We start from the raw sequence: 17,860 nt of genomic DNA on the forward strand, positions 1-17,860 counted from the left end.
GTGCACCCACTCAACCTCCTCCACAGTCTGTCTCTTTTCGTCTCTCCCTCCCAACCTTTTTTAATCATATTAGTTATCAATAATTAATCTGCAGCAGCTTGCCCACCAGGCTTGTTTAGCAACGTCTGTCATCCTGTTAAGTTAATGCAGGACTGAATTAGAGTAGCAAGATAGGGTTGGGGGATCCTCCATGTATTACAGCATCTGGACCACGCAAGTGAGTTGTCAGGAACTATAATGACCAACACCACATTATCCTTTCCCTCAACCCCTCCTCAGAGTCCAGGCAGGCAGCACCGAGGCTTAGCCATCTTTATTTCTTATCAGCTGGGCAAAGCAACAAAGGAACAGAGACAAATATCTCATTATGTGGACGAGGGTAACTCAGTAAAAAATTAATCACCAGCCGTAATGTTAATATGTGCATAGTAAGCTGAAAAATGTATAGGAACATGCTGCTGCGAGGGAAAGAAACTAATTCAGAATGATTGGTCTTTTATACGTTTGCTACTCCTGTAAACGGATAACAAATGTATAAAAATGATTCTGTTCTCATTTTATTTAATGGGACTGTGTCTTTGAGGGCGTAAGCTTGAGAACAAGCCCCATACAGAGTGCAATATCCTGTACTGTATATGCATGCTGTTCATACGAGCTTTTATCTAGCTTTTGAAGTTCAAACTATATGCAACACATGCATCACCTTTGTATTTCAGAATGCATTTTCAACAACACCTCGTCATTGCCAAAATCACGCGTTCGGCATCTACCTGTTAAACCCTGGGACAAATGAGAAGCAGACTAATTACTTCCCGTCTTCGCGTTAGACCTAACTGCATGGATTAATTTTATTATGTAAAACATTTGCAGAAAAGATTTTGCACGCCAAGTAACTGCATACTAAATGGAAGGTTGGATATTTATAAATGAGATGTGAGACTCATGCTTTTGTTTGCTCCTGGCACAGGGCTGTATCAGTTTTGATGCGTTTATGTGCAACAAACACAGACGAGCACATGGCCATGTACATATTTTATTTGCCCCTGATGAAACCTGCGTTGCTATGGAAACTCTTTTAACAGGAACTTCTTCTTATGCTTTCACCCCAAAATCGATCCTTGAGTTCAAAGTTTTCCTTTATGTGTGCACTTAACCCATCGGGTCCGAGGATACTTCAGGATTTTGATCCAAGACTGGGCTAAATCAGACACCTGTACCTATCCTCTTTACAGTGTTCTTAAGGACCCTCGACTATGTGAGCAGATGATTTTCACCATGACGGGACAACATCGTCAAGGTGAAAGGAACGCTTTCACAGATCTCCACACAGCCCCATGAAAAGCTAAATACATCCTTACTGCTTACATAGAAATTAAGAGGGTAAGTAGCAGTGCTGCTAATCAGATTCAGCTGATTAAATGGTCATTAGCAAGTATGGACACCTTTGTTAAAGCAGAAGTTTTGCTCTGGTCTGAACTAGTTCAGACTCTGAAATGCTCAAAGAAACTGCAAAAATAAGAACTGCAAAAAAACCAAAGAAAACCCCCCAAAAAACAAGACCTACATTTCTTGAAAGGGTTGCCAGGAGACAGTCTATCCTTTTTAAAATAAAGTATTGATAATTCATCAAACACAGCATATCAGCGCAAACACCTCAAACCTACTGTGAAGCATGGTGGAGGACGGGTATTGATTTGGGCTTGTTTTGTAGCCACAAGACCCGGGCCCCATGCGAGCATTTCAGTGCCATGAACTCCTCTTTATACCAAAGTATGCTAGAGTCAAATGTTAGGCCATCTGTCTGACAGCTGAAGCTTAGCCAAAACTATTTCATGCAAAAACACAATGACCCCAACTATAGCAGCAAAAATACAGATACCGTGTTTTAGCCAGCCTCAACCTGACTGAAACACTGTGGCACAATATTGCAATGTTTGCAAACCTCAGTGAAGAAGAGTGGGTAAAAATGTATTCACAACCATGTAAGAAACTGAGAAAGTCTTGCAAAGTTATTGGTGCTAAAGGTGGTTCTACAAGCTTATGATCGAGATGTACTTAGTGTTTTACAGGACTGCATAAAAGCCTTCTTTTTCAAATGTCTGTGTGTGATGTGTATGTATGTATGAGCAATTTAGAAGCCAGTTTGTGTATTTGTCTGACTTCGCATTTGTGTGCATGACTACATGTGTTGACACAGACGGGAATATCAAATTCAGAGATAGGTGCAGTTATCATACCGTTAATCTTGTCCATTTCAGCCAAGGTCTCTTGGTAGGAGCTGATTATTCCTGCATATCGTGTCATCACCTCCTTCCGTAAGTTGTCCCAGTGAGGGGAAAGATCTCCCAGCTCCTTTAGATCCTGCACCCTACAAATAAACACAGATCTGTGAGGACCATTGAGGTATTATTGTAGTGCTTTAGCTAGTGTTGTGCCACTTTCATAGTTTTTATACTTCTTTCAAAGGAACTTAATCTTTTAGTTCAGGTTCAAAAAACTATTAGCAAACCTCTTAAAACACAGACAGAAGTTAAAACATACTGAAACATCCTGAGCCAGATAAACACAACTTTAAACCCCAGGCTAAAATATCTGGTGTCCGCTGATCCACTTTGGCCTTTCAAATTCTCCCCTCACTACTCTTTCTTCTGTGATTACTAACTCTTCTGCTGTCTGTGTATACTGAAACAAGCAGGTGTCTTTCAGTTAGTTGCGCCTGCAGCTTTATGCCATAATAATTTGTGGTCTTTCTTTTGGAAATAATTGCCAATATGCATCATCAGACATGATGATGTGCACAGACATCATCATGTCTGTGCACATTTGTGTCTTGTTTGTGTGTGGAGCAGCTGATTTCCAGCTAGGATGCATAATCTCTTTCTTTGGCAAATAATTTGAATATGAAAGGGAATATCAGATAGACACAGATAATCTACACACTGTCCCTGTGGCAGCCAACCAAGTAAATGCCAGAGATATTATAGAAATTAGAGGTTAAAGGAGGCTTTATACGCTCCTCTGATCACATATTACAAATGTAAATCAGCTATTTTTAGATACCAGAATTAGAATTTAGGATTTTACACAGCAAATGATTGGACCAAACCAACAAGACAAGGAACTGATTCCCCTCAAAACAGAAAAAAAACAACCATGCTTTCATCCATCAGTTAGTTTTATCTTCTTATCTTTGAAGGCGCTGCAGGAAACCTGGAGCCTATGTTAGGTGACATTCGGAGAGAGGTAGGGTACATCCTGAACAGGTTGGCAGTCAAACAGTGCACCGCATTGTTTATCAGCTGATTAGAAATAAGAAACAGTTTCTTCTGAAATGCCACAGCAACTGTGAGGTCATTCAGTAACCGTGTCAAAAACAAGAAATTAAATCACAATTATCTGCGTGGGCTTATGCTTATGAAGGTGAGGAAAGAATATAATTCAATAGGTTTAAGCATTCATCTCAATTTATATCCACATACATGTAGGCTGTGGTCACATATCAAAGATTTTCTTGATCCTTTTCATAATTAATCAAGTTTTAATCAAACTTGGACCTTGAAACCAACTGGAAGCCACAATATGGGCAATTCTGTAAACACACTGTGCATGTGGTTAAATTGTAAGTTCTGCTTATGATGTATAAAGATAGACTTGATGGAAGTAAGCATATTTCAGTAGAATGCAAGAGTACCACTTGTTTGTCAGACCAAATAAAAGTAATTACATCTAAGTCTTTGCCAGAATAGACACTGAGATAAGTAACTAATGGATCACTCCATACTAAATCAGTCAACTCTGAGTAAAATTCTCACCTGACAAGATACCCTACATTAAACATTATCCCCAACTATCTCAGGGCCACAAGTGTTTCACCCCTTATACCTGTACACTGTGCTCCAGTAGGGCAGTGCTACTGCAAAGACTAAATCAGTCTTCACCTGCTCTTGTCAACCACAGCTATTTTCAGCTGCCCTGGCTATCTTCCCAGTGGCTTTCTCCGGCTGTTTGGGTTACATCCTCATCCTCATGGGAAATTGTGGAAAGCCACCTAAATAGGGAATAAGGCTACTTGTCATTATTTGACAAGAGCCTCATCGATCAAATGCTGGTATTCTTCAGTTGGTGAGAGACTGCTGACCTCTTTGTCCAAAAGGATGATAGTGGGCAATCTTAACTACTCCTGATGGTACTTGGCGGCCTGTTGGATCAGCTGGTCAGTGTTATTTGGTTAGATAAAAAGTAGGTGTGAACCTGATAGTTAAAGCTATAAAACTGGATGAGTCCTCCAAACATCCTGGGACACTTTCTGTTTGGATACAACATACACATTGGTGAGTAGATTATATGTTAATCTGTGAATAATAATAGACCATAACATATTTAAACTTCTAACAGGAGCATCTCTCAAAACTCTTCAGTGCCACTGGGCAGTATTTATAGATCTTGAAAGTAGGGTCTCATGGTCTTGAAGTGGATCCTTCTTGAGATTTTCCAACTATTTCTGTTACTTTAGTCGATGGCAAAGTCTGTCATGTTAAAAGGGATGTGCATCTTAAGTGTTGGCAGCAGGAAAAACTGTTTCCTACTGAAAATCTCTGGTGGGGTCATCGTGTCCCACTTCCACACTGTCCTTAACTTCTACCCAAGAACATATCAGGTTCCTGCTCTTGGGCTTTCCAATAGGAGTGATTTGTAAAGTGGTTAGGGTTAAAAAAATGTTTTCTCACTTGACATTTCTCTCTTTCTGGTTTTTACAGTTTATCTCCTTCCTGCAATTTTTTTTCTATCTTTCAGCACCTTTTCTTGAGCAATGCCGGGATTTTTTTATGTGATCTGTCAAAGCCACCTCTTGGGATCTGCTGATGGCTTGCTGGTGTCTGCCTTCCTTCATGGCATCTTGGCGTACCTGTTGCACAGCTTGCACCATGGTCTTTATCTTCTTGGTTACATCTCCTTTCAGGATGCTGTCCAACATATCACTCAGATCTGTATCCAGCTGTGCCCATCTGCTATCTTCTGCCAGTGGAAAATCCAGCTCTGGTTTCCTCTCAGAGTCCTCTAGCTTTTTGATTTCACCCACTTCTTATGCTTGAGCAGGTCCAGTGACCTGTGGTTTTCCTTCTGGCCCAATTTCTCTGCCTGGCAAGCAATAAATTCACAGATAGCCCTCAGCCCCTTAAAACAGCATAAAATGTTTTTTTTATGTTTCTGTAGTCACTCTTTGCACTTTGCCTTTGGTGAATTTTCACACTATGTTTGTTCTTAAATATTCCATCAGACATTATTTCTACACTGCCTACCTGCTCAACAAAACAGAAACTAGCATAGCCACCGGTTATATCAGAGTAGTTTTACAAATAAGAGTACATATATCGGAGGACAGCAGTGGACTGTTAACTGGCAGTGATATTCAAGTTTCCTAATATTCCAGATTTTCAGAGTAAAGGTCGCTTATATTGCTACTGACAGCAGAACATTCATGTGATTTGAAAATGAGAATTATTGATACTTTTGTAATTATCTTCAATTAAAAAGACACTTGAACCAAGATCGGTGTAGTTGTAATGCAAAATGTTTGCAAAATGGCTTGAAACTCCTGTTGTTTTATAAGAAAACAAAATAAAAAATATTTGGCATCAATCAGGAAAAGGAACAACCCTGCTAATAAGTGTCTTTAAATGTTGTGCTGTTTAGATAATCTTATAATAGATTTTCTAGCTAGTGGGTACTGAACAGACCCATGTTTCCACTGGTTTCACTGAAATATACATTGTTCTTAATGAATCCACTTGACCAATTGACCACTTTAATGATCAAGGAGACAGTGGTTTCAAGTTTTCTGATTTAAGTGTTAAAATAGTAAATATATAGCCACAATGGTCTCCACTAAATATCCTTAAGACACTGCATCACAGGCTCAAACCACACTATCGTTCTGTTACTTTGTGTCTCAGGTCAAGGTGGATGTAAATAATGGTTAAAACAACAGATACGCATATCTGCTTGCTAAATGAGGGTTCCGAGGCACAGAGATGGTGAACAGAGATATACGATAGACTCACCCCCTTTAATCACTGCGCTATTGTCTGGAAAGGGTAAAGGTGTGATAAGAGTAGGTATGAGCTGATTAAATATGCATGCAAAAATAAGGTCACAGATCCTAGTATAACATTTAACAGACAGCAGATGTTAGGGAAAATGCATTTTCAATGTCACATTTAATATTATAGAGTAAGATGATGACTTTATTGCATCTTTGAAATGATCTAGCCTGTAGTGAGAACAAACAACAATCATCCACTTTTCCTGTCCTCTTTGTCCTATTGTGTATGTTGTTTTGCCTTCTCGATTATCAACTGCTTGGATATTCGTTCTTTTTGCAGGTATTAGGTGTTCAACATCAGGATTTAGATATTTGTTAATATTCATTGCTGATTAACACTAAAACTCTAAAGCCCAAAAATAACATTCAGGGAGACTCTGCTACATTCTAATTCATTACTCATGCTAAAATAACTTTCTTTGGAATAACACAGTATATTATACAGTTGTTTTTTTTACACTTTACACACGCCATGGAGTGCAAGTCAGCAGCAATACTCTTCTACACATCCAATCGGTAAGCCGGTTTAAGCTGCTCACAGTTGCTGCTACCTCTGCAAGCCGCTTTGTCACCCACCTCCAATTCAACGCCTCCTTTTCATCCTACATCTAACAGGGTCGCCACGATACTAGAGTTTCAAACTTGACAATTTTGTATAACACGGGGGGAAATTGACAAGCTTATTTTTTTAAATATATTAGAACAATACAAGGAATAACCGTCATTTTTGAGTTATCTGACAATGCAAACACTATGTTACTGTATTTGAAGATGAATTTTAAGAGTCTTTTATGTAGTGCATTAAAAAAAAAAACAAGTCACATTTTTCCTATCAAATTGTGTTATCCTGTTAAATTAACGCTGTATTAGTGTTACAGATAGGCAGGCAGGAAGCTACCTAGCTCCCATATTAGTGTTATCCTTTTATTATTATTATTATTAGGTAATTGCTGACCGTTAAATGGCTAATGTTAACATGTGTGCCTGCCTGGTTAACATTTGTGATAAGTGTTTATTAGTTCAGTGTTGGAGCTTTACTGACCTCTTGAAATTCCTCCTAAAGTGTTGCTTATTGTTGAGGCCTTTAGGTATTTCAGCTGTAACTGAGAGGAGGGGCTGTGTGCAGCAGTGTTGTGAAACTGTGCCTTAACTGGAAGAGTGAAGACGGGACTGTTGGCATTAATACTGTTGCAAATGATTATCTAATTCAATATTTTATTTTTGGCTAGTGGATAGTACTTTTTAATTTCACGTTAAGTTATTATCTAACTCAACGTGATATTTATCGGGGTTTTTTGCCTGCTCCATTTTGTGGTGGGGTTTTACTGCGGCTCTCACCACACCAGCCCTTACAAGGTAAGCTCCATCCACCCCACCACTAAATATAAATTACTGCAGTCAGAGAATAAAAATAATATTTTTAGTATTGTGGCCCTGACTGAAGCAGCATCTCTTTCAGTTATAATAAAATAAAAAAAACAAAAAACAATGTCCTACAGCATAAGAAAGCAAAAAAGGTAAGAAAAAGGAAGATAAGAGGATTAACTGGATAAAATTCATGAAATATATTTGTAGTTATTATAAACAATGACTTTTTTAAACTGACATGTGATGCAGATTAAAAACAAACAATAGATCGATACAGATAAAGAGGAAAATGTGTTAAAATTGAGTCAGCCAGATGATTCGGATAACAAAATACATTTCCAAAAAAGAAAAGACCTGTCATGTGGCTGCCTTTATTTCATGGCGCATTATAGTGACTGTTCAGTTTAATAACTAAAGGCCTTTTGTGTGGGGGTCAATAAAACCTCTGTGGCTGCGCTGAAAAGCAAGCATTTTTCACCCCAAATACCTTCAGTTTATTGTGAAAAAACGGCTCCATCAAGACAACAAGCACAGCCATTAATCCAGATCTTAGATATAAAGAGCAAGTGCAAACAAAGATGGTGGATGCCAAAATGTCACCTACATGATCTTGACACGCAAACACAGTACTTGTTAATTAACACCAAAAGCAAGGGCACTTTTTCTTTTTTCATTAATGAGAAACCAGACAGCTCTTAATGAGGGAGGTTTTATCGATACCCGCACACTTTGCTGCACATGCGTTTATCTTCTTTGCACACATACACACGGCGACGCGCACAAGGAGCCACAGCGGAAACTCTACTGCCTCTGTGTTCACGGTCTTCGATTAGAACATGAGTGGAGACATTAAAGCTAACAAATAGACGGAAGAAATATCCAAGATTATCACAGAGTGCTAAAGCAAACTAAGCCACCCACCATCCGCTGCTGCACTCACAACTTTACAGCAGTAACTGAATCATTAAAAACCCTGAGCTAACACCGCTGTGAGCTTGGCTGACGGAATCGCCAAAATGGAGAGGCACCGTGGAGAAAGACAACATTTAAAGAGGATTATAGAAGAGGTGCTCGAGCGACCAAGCTGGAGATATGGTGCACATGGGTGTTAATAAACGAACACTGTATACGGTAGTCATGGTTTGGAGCCTGCTGAGTGCTCATGAGCTGTATTATACAGATAACGCATTTCATAAATATTCTATAATTGTCTTCTAAATTTAGCTAAGATTTGAATTATCAGGAAGTAAGGTTAAAAAGGCAGCAGAACAGCACCGATGCTCTAGGAACATGTTACTGGAAGGTGAATGGGATCCAGTGCATATGCTTAAGGAAGGGGTGTGACGGACACGTGTCCTTGATGTTGTGTGGCTGTGTGAGGCTTTTGTTACATGCTGTGATTACAAATGGAAAAACTTCCTCCTACTAACGCACTCATCCAGATCTCTGATTGGATCTTTGTGTGCCTTGGATTGAAGTCAGCGTAAATAATTCATATGTGAGCGTGTCTATGTATGGACTGTTTATGTGTTATGTATGAGAAAGGGCTGCCAGAGACAACAGGCCAGTTAAGGAATGATCTGCCTTGACAATCAACGGTCGAGCCCGAGGGGATGGTCTAATTTTTCCTTTTTCTCACACAGTATCAACTAGACTCTGTTTTGATTCCAAGTAAAGTCTTTAAACATACAAATAGAGCTGAGGTTGTAAAGGGGTTAGTTTTAAATATGGGAGGAGGCTGTTGCGGTCTTTAGGTTGTTTGTGGGTTGTGTATAATGCATTTCAGTTTTCTAGTTAATCTCGGAGTTTGGGTTATTGACTTGGTTTCCTTATAGACTGAAAAATGGTAAATGAACTGGTTCTGATATAGCACTTTTCTGCTCTATCCGAGCACTCATTCACACATGGACTTTCTTTTATGCTTTTTGCATGGAAGTCCTTTATATCCAACACATCATCAAAGAGCAACTTGGTGTTAGCATCTTGCTAAGGATATTTAGTATGCAGACTGGAGCAGACAGGGATGGAACCACCAACTTTCCAATTACTAGGTGACCTGGTCTATCTCCTGACCACGTTGGGTAATGATTCCTATATTCTGAGGCTTTCATTACTGTCGTCCTTTGTGAGTTAGTTACAGTGTTTAATATTTAGTTGTTTGCATTCTGTCTTTTTTAGCCTCCCCTGTGTACTTGTGTGCAGCTGTAGCCCCAACTGGTTGCAACAGATGGCTCCACCTCCTTGATCCTGGTTCTGTTGGGGGTTTCTTCCCATAAGAGGGGAGTTTTTTTTTTTTTTATCTCACTGATGGATTTTCTCTCCACTATTGTAAGGTCTAGACTGAAGACCTTCCAATATAAAGTGTCTCGAGGTGGCTGTTGTTGTGTTGAACTAAACCGTGCCATGTTTGAGTTATTTGTCTTTTTCAGATGCTTTCTGTTTGGCTTTTCTGTTAGGTTTCATTGTGAGTTATGCTTTAGTCTGTTTTTGAGGTTTTTTTGAACTTTTTATATTTGAGTTCTATTACTTTTTAAAGATTGTGTTATTTATGCTTAGTTTCCTTCTTTATTATAGGTTTCTTCTGTGTTTAGTGAGTCTTAAGTTAGTTCTTGTTTTGCTGTGGTAGTCAGCTGCTGCCTGTTCTTTGCACTTAGTTTTACTCTCAACCCTGCCTCGGTTGAGCAGTGTCAAACATAAGGCACGGGGGTGCCGGGATCTGCCCAGAAGACTAGCCTACAAATCCCAGATCAATCTACAGCAGGCGGTGCTGGACCAAGGCCAGGAAGATCGTGAAGGACCTCAGCCATCCCAACAACAGACTGTTCTCTGTGTTGGTCTTCAGGGAGCGGAATCGCTTTCCTGACCTCAACAGAGAGAACAGTCTGTGGTTGAGACTGAGGAGGAGCATCTTCCCGCAGGCAATACGGTCTCTCAATCACACCACCACACACTACTGACCCACACATATAGTTCTTACACACACACTGGACATTGTTTTCACTTCATCACTTAAATCACTTTAAGCATATTTGCACCGCACAAGACAAATGTGGATTGCACAACACTGGTCACTATATTCTTCATTTCCAGTTAATACTTGTACAGCTGCTGTTATTGTGTATATATTTATTTATATTTCTTCATACATTCTTATATAGTTCTATATTGTGTATTTTGTTGTGCAGTTATTTTATTTTCAACTTTAATTTATATATTTTATCTTATTCTTTCCCAGTTAAATTTACCCTTCATTCTAATTTGTGTTGTACAGTTATTTCATTTTTTACATTTTATATTCTTATATTTTATTCCTTCCTAGTTAAATTTACACTTTTTAATTTTTCATATTTATTTCCTATCTTATTCATAGCCCTTTCCTTTTTTTTTCTTTAGGTCACGAGCAGTTGTCTAAGCATTTCACTGCATATCGTACTGTGTATGACTGTGTACGTGACAAATAAAAATTTGAATTTGAATTTGAATCCCTGTAAAAATAGTTGTGTCTTCCCCTCAGTCTTTCTTGCAGTGTCTGCTAAGCTCCCCTCATGTGTTAACCCCCGTGATTTCCTGGGCTAATTTTGAATCTCAGCTTCTTGTTTTTGGATTTACTTTGGGCTTTGTTTCTGGGGACTGCGAGTCAGCCAAAATAAAAGACCTGCCTTCTGTTTAATCAGTATGGCTCCACAGCCTGGGTCCTTAATCTCCACGACAAGAAGAAGAAATTAAGGTCCACACAACGAATATGTCTGATTTTTCAGATGCGCTTACCTACTCATGTCCTCCTGAATGTACAGCGCGAGCAGCTGTTTGGGGATACTGAACGACAGAGTGCACTCCTCCATTTGTTCCCGCACAAGCATCCACTTGCTGTCCACTGTTTGAAATCTGTACACTTTGCATACTGGGTTCTTGAACACTGCCAGAGAAAGACAAAGGGATGGTGAGAACAAAGTAAAAAAAAAGAAGTTGTTCACTGAACCATCTGACACAGCAGAAAATACATCACATCCCCGTTATATAAATTTTAAAGAGTTTCTCTTTAATTTTGCAAAAGGTAAACAGACTTTTACATCAGCTCTGACAGCTGCTGGCCTCAAGGACGTGACAGAACAGATAGACTTCAAAAGTCTTGAAAAGTCTTGTGAGGTATGAAGCACAAATTAAATTCTATAATCAATAATGGTGTCTGCCGTAGATAAGAAGTTTCTCATTTTTCAAGGCCTTCCTTCCCTCTCTCTTACTCTCTCTATACTTCAGTTGACAGCACAGCAGAGCAAAACACGTAACCTTGTCCTACTAATCTTTGCCTTATTATTTCCTCCATTTCCATATTAATTGCTTATTTATTGTGCAACGCTGAGGAACGGTCCATTGAATCATTTTGAAAGTTTCCTTACGAACCCCAGTGCCCAGCTCTTCCATTAAAACTGATTCACGTTGAGTCCCATCTTTATTTTTATTCTTGCAGAGAGTGGCTAATAGCAGCAATTGAAGGCTGGAAACGAAAAACAGCTCTAATGCTCTTATCTGCATGCTAGCAGCAGAGGGCAAGAAAGCTGTGAGCCTTAAACTGTGTGTAGTACTCCTTTCTGTTTGCAGAGCTGAAGCACTCAGAGTGAAACCTTGAAAATCTTGCAATGGGTAGTCAAACATGCGTAGCAGGAAAAAAAAAAATCAAATTTTTTTTTTGCCTTAATTCATAAATGGAAGCCATACTCATGCTCCTACTGGCAGTGCAGAAAACAGTCCCCATAAGAAGCCCTTATACAGCACTATAACACTGATGGAAGTAAACTGTTGTTTTTTGTTTTTTTCAAGGTCGTCTGTCTGAGTCCTCGTTTTGAAACCTAGTGTCTGAGCCATTAATCCTCACACTGCTACGTCATTTGTCCTCGAGTGTTAAAGTTCAGCGATGCCCTTCAGATGGGTTCCAGAAGGCACACGACAGTGGGAGTCCTTATGTGGTAAGAGTTTTAATTTAGGATGCAATGTGATGCAATGTGCTACTTGACTGACTTAAGCAGCAGCTTTATATGTGGTTTAATAAAAGATAGTTTCTTAGTAAAAACTGGGTAACCTTTACAAATCAAAACAAAACAACTGTAATAAAAAATGTTAAAAACTATTCCAACAATTCCCATCTTCGCCACCAGCCAACAGTATTTCATGCTAGTCTGACTGGATTTGATTGTTTGGTTAACGTCATAATTTCGGGACCAAATCCAACAATAACTGAGTTTAGATAATCGGTTTGTGTTGTAGACTTCCTTTGGTGTTATAAAACCATGAACAAACATTCTTCCTTACCATCTGATACCATCCCCCCACACTGTTTTGGTACTTTATATAGATATTACAAATGCATATACAACTCCATAGCTTTTAATTATTCTTAACAAATCCATGGTTGACACCCACTCTCCAACAAAGTGTACTACCACTCAGGAATTTAAACATGATAATAAAGAGGAACAAATGATCAGGGTACAGAACAGAAGTTCCATCCTTGTTGGGGGTTGTCTTTGTGGGGTTTACATATGGTCCATGTGCTGGATGCTTTTTATGTGATATCTAGATGATGAGAATAGCAAAGAATATACTGAAATCAAATAGAGAAAACTACCATACAGTAACCACAGCAAGCACAGCAAGAAATGCAGCAAAAGATTTTCCAAAGCTCTGCACGAAAGGCATTTCTATTAGTGTTAATCTTGTGACTTTTTACTGACTTAACTGCATAGCAGTAGACAGGCGACTACACTATAAAAACTCCACACAGACAGCAAGAGATTCTCTTAAGGACAATAACGATAAGTCAGACAGACTGCAGACGGGCTTAATATTATTTTTCTACGGCGCTTAAGATGTTGAAATTAATGACAATTTAATTATGACTAGCCTGAACAACTCTTGAGAGGGTTCATAATTGCATCTAAATGAAATATGAAAATCAAAAATCGTTGGCACGGGGATTCGAAAAACTTTAATGGGTTGACAAAAATAAATGAGGAGATACATGGAGAGAAAGGGGTGAGGGCACAGCCTTAATCGGAGGAGCAACAGTTTGCTGACTTCCACCCCCATCAGCGAAGCGGATTAACCCCCGGACTCCCCCCTGCCGCCACACTAATCTGTCCACCAATCAGACGCCTCCGTTTCCCTTCCTGACACCTCTTAAGAAAATGACTTGCCGAGAATTGCTGCGCGTGGGCTCTGCTATCTCCCTGTTCTCTGCATGCTCATTTTGAAAGGTAATAAAAGTGGAAGACTAAATTGCGTTACTCAATCTGGCTGTATCTGTGGGGAGGGTATTGTTTTGACAGGCTGCAGATGTGCACCTGCAAACATGGCTGCAGTTCACTAGTTAATCACAGTAGAAACAGTAAGCAGCAATGACACCATGACAACAGGCGTGCGGCTGCTGGGGAGCTCGGGGAGGCTAAGGGGATCCAGGTACAGGAGAAAATGGATGTGTGGAACAAATGGATGTGTGTCTCCCAAGTTTCCTTTGAAAAAGGGGCTGTGAAGTTTTAACACAGCAGGAGTTGTGACCTTTTCAAGTCACACGCTTTTCCGTCTACATGTCTTTCATTTTCTCTCTGCAATGCTCTCTTTTCTAACCAGTGAGTGAGCTGACTTTCTGTGTTACCACTAAATTAGTCTCACGCAGCTCATATGACATCTTCTGATCATCTTTAGTTAGTCTACAAAGAACTGAGCAGGCTAACATTGTCAGACACCTCTCACTAGTCTCTGTCTGTCTAAAAACACTTTGGTGCATAGTAAATGTAAGCAGGGAAGATAAAATTCTTTAATCAAGAAAAAGGACACAGCATAGACTTCAAATGTTATTCATAGAGAAGTTACTCAAGGTTAAACAGATGCAGAGCATTAACAGACTTTTAGATGAAGACGTTACATGATGTTAATGTATTAAATGCATTATAATAGAGTCTTTCAGCCTTTCCTTCAAGGCCATTATAGAGTTCTTTCAAGAAGGGGAAATTAGAGGCATTTTTATTGCAACATTATCCAGCAATAAGTGGTGAAATTACAGGTGCTCAGGGTGTGACTCATACCTGGCCCGGTCAATGGGTTATTTTCTCTGTCGGTGCAAGAATGGTGCGCAGACTCATATACCAGTGGACACTGGAAAGAACAGAAGAAAAGACAAGATGAAAACTGGCAAACATGAGCATGAACAGTAAAGCATTTCTCTGATGTGCTTTCAGGCTTTGATCACAAACTGTCGCCTGTGACGGCAACCACATTTAAGTGCAGCCTGACACTGAGACTTGATGTGACATATACTCTAATTTGGTGGCAGCTCGAGTTTGAAAATCCAAATTTAGCTTTGACACACTGAGAGGTACTTTAGCGCCAAAGCTGTAGCCAGCAGGTAAAATTCCGGTAGTTTGATCTGTGTTCTGCTAGAGAACCATAAAGCTGCTCACATAAGCATAATTACATTAAAAAACCCATATCTATCTTTCTATCTATACATATATACATCTATAAATATATACGGTTTCTTCAGCTGGTAAATTTCAAACTTTCAAAATTTCAAACTATCAACTGACATACAGTAAATTACCTGGTTTTACTTAGGAGAGATGGGAGACCACACAGCTTTAATCTCTCAATTACAGTGTCCTACTAGGCAAAAGATCCAATATCTTTTAATGTGGTTATTTCATTGCTTAATCATTACAACAGTAACCAACAAGAGACAAAAAATCCACTCTCATAAAACTTGCAGTATACTCTAATGTTCTGAATTAGTTTAGGTGCAATCTTCCAAAATGAAATTTCTCAAGCAAGCAAAAGACTTTGGAAGAAATTCAATTCAATTCAATTTTCATTTCAGTTGTATTCATATAGTGCCAAATCACAACAATAATCATCTCAAGGTGCTTCACAGTGTGAAGTAAAGATCTACACTGATAGAAAGGAAACCCCAACAATCAGATGACCCTCCTATGAACAACCACTTGGTGACCGTGGGAGTGAAAAACTCCCTTTTAGCAGGAAGAAACATTGGACAGAACCAGGGTCAGCGAAGGGATAGATGTGACGAGCTGGGTGTGAGAGGGAAAAATATGGACAATCTGAAAATATAAAGCATGTGGAAGTGCCATAAACCTGCAGCTGTCTTTAAAGGCCAACAGAGGGCGACTCTGTTTCTGGCTGAGTGTTAAATATTTTCTGTTTTTTTTTCCTTTTAAAAACAAAATCTTGATAACTTATCTAAGGCTCCGTCCACACGTACCCGGGTATTTTTGAAAACTGAGATTCTTCTATGTGTTTGCACCTTTCGTCCACATGTAAACGGCGTTTTCGGTCACTGAAAACGGAGATTTTTAAAAATGCCTGCCAGGTTGGATATTTACTAAAACTCATTTTTTGCATTTACGTGTGGACGAGAAAACGCAGCGTCAAAGGTGTGCGCCTTTTTTGACGTCACACTGTGCGCCACGTTATTGTTTCGGTGAAATGAATTTCTACAATACTATTACTGTTAATTGTACTCTCTGCAGTGTTTAAATGCTTACATATACACACACAGTTACTGTCCCTCCACACATACGACTTGGTTCTGCTTCTATGCCCCATCTTTGTTTACTATTTCCCACCGAGGCTTCTAGACTTCTGATTGGCCAACATTTCTACACGGTTAGGAATATATCGCCACCTGTTGCTTTGTCATGTTCCTAGCAGCATTTTCCTTCATTTTTGCGTTTACATGTGGACGGGATAAGTTTTTAAAACTAAAACGGAAAATCTCCGTTTTCAAAAATACCTGTGTTCGTGTGGATGCAGCCTAAGTTACACACAATTATTAAAAATTTGTGTGATTTGTGAAAAAGTGGGTGTTCCCACTGTTACAACCTGGCTCAGAAGCTGCAACATGAAGTGGAGACTGACATCAGAATTAGTAGAAACACTGGTTTTATTTCACTGCTTGAAAATGACAGCCCAGAAAGCATTATGGTAAGTAGGATCTCCCCCAAGCCAACCTGAGGCCTTTATCTACACCTTTTCAGATGTAGACAATTAACAGTTAAGCCTCAGTAACACCCAGAGACTGCAGTGCTGCTACTGCAAGGTAAGAAGGCAAATTTTGACCTTGCACAATAACAGTGAAGGTCAAGGTCAAATGCTTAGCCAATCTAGGTACTCAAGTCCCCCAGGGGCTGGTATGTTGTAGTGAAGTTTGAAGACGATCCATAAAACACTTTGGGTAATATCAAGTTTTTACAGATTTTCACACTGGATTTTCACACTGGGTGATGTTGACCTTGACCTGACTCTCACCAAAGTTACACCTGTTCAAGCTGTAATTGGTATCTACCATCACACAAAATTTAAAACTGATCTCTTGAAAACTGTGGACGCTAGACTGCTAACAAACAGACAAACAAATGGAACGGATTATGTACTCGTTACCTTTAGAGAAAAGATAAAATTGTAATGTAGTTATTATTAAATTCATATGTGCAATATCCCCACACTCACCATTTCCTCTTCAGACACTCGGCAACTTAGCACCGATTTAACTCCAATATTTAATTTGACGAAAATGTCAAAATACAGAAGCACAAACCGCTGTCAGTCTAAAGAAAGAATTAATAAATATTCCACTAAAGTAAATTCCTTTCCTGTAGGTCCTCATCTTTAGTCTGTCACCCTCTTTTACCCAAATATCTGTACAGGAAGACATCCTGTTCCATTTACAGAGACCAACAGCAGACATTTGGAGTTAAATGACTTTCGGTTTAATGACTTTCTGTTGGACCATTACAGCTGCTCCTCCATCAGTTGAAGAGGCAACAAACTGTGAATGTACTATTTCTAACTGTTTTGAACTGCAGGATGTCGCAAACCGCAGGTCCGATGCATAACAGCAATTCGACAAGGTGAACTAAGAAGCTACAAATCTCTTGTAGGGAAAAACCTGACAGACACTAAACAGGTACATTTCTAGTAGGGGTGGGCGATATAAACGATATATGATAGAAACGATATAAATTTGGCCACTGATAGAGATTTTGACTATACCGCTCTATCGCGATAGCGCATCGCCGTCAAAAGCATCGCAGTGGCTACAACCATTATCATCTGCAAATTATGCCGGGCGACAGTCATAGCAAAGAGATGAAGCACTTTTGAAATATGGGGAAAGCCGAAAACTGCGCTTCCTCCACTTCAGTAACATTGATTCATTAATGCTGAATTCTCTCGCAGCTGTACTGTTCCCATGTTGTTGCAGTATATTAATAACCAGTGTTGGGACTAACGCGTTATTAAGTAACGCGTTACAGTAACTACGTTATTATTGTGGTAACGAGCACGGTAACTAGTTATTATGCCAAAATCAGGAACGCGTTA

At 39.3% G+C, this 17,860-nt stretch overlaps 1 protein-coding gene across 3 annotated transcripts in view; it reads right to left on the reverse strand.

Moving 5' to 3' along the window:
- Positions 1 to 17,860, reverse strand: part of inpp4b (inositol polyphosphate-4-phosphatase type II B) — a 184,356-nt gene that overhangs the window by 61,638 nt on the left and 104,858 nt on the right. For all 3 annotated transcript variants that reach the window (XM_005726925.2, XM_005726924.2, XM_005726926.1), the window contains 3 exons: positions 14,551 to 14,620; positions 11,240 to 11,387; positions 2,238 to 2,368 (listed from right to left, as the gene is read on the reverse strand). In XM_005726925.2, the coding sequence (XP_005726982.1) occupies positions 2,238 to 2,368; positions 11,240 to 11,387; positions 14,551 to 14,620 (349 nt within the window). The remainder of the gene's footprint in view (positions 1 to 2,237; positions 2,369 to 11,239; positions 11,388 to 14,550; positions 14,621 to 17,860) is intronic.

The sequence above is a fragment of the Pundamilia nyererei genome, unplaced genomic scaffold (genome assembly GCF_000239375.1).
Source record: "Pundamilia nyererei isolate P.nyererei 1_Seehausen unplaced genomic scaffold, PunNye1.0 scaffold00022, whole genome shotgun sequence".
Classification (NCBI taxonomy): domain Eukaryota; kingdom Metazoa; phylum Chordata; class Actinopteri; order Cichliformes; family Cichlidae; genus Pundamilia; species Pundamilia nyererei.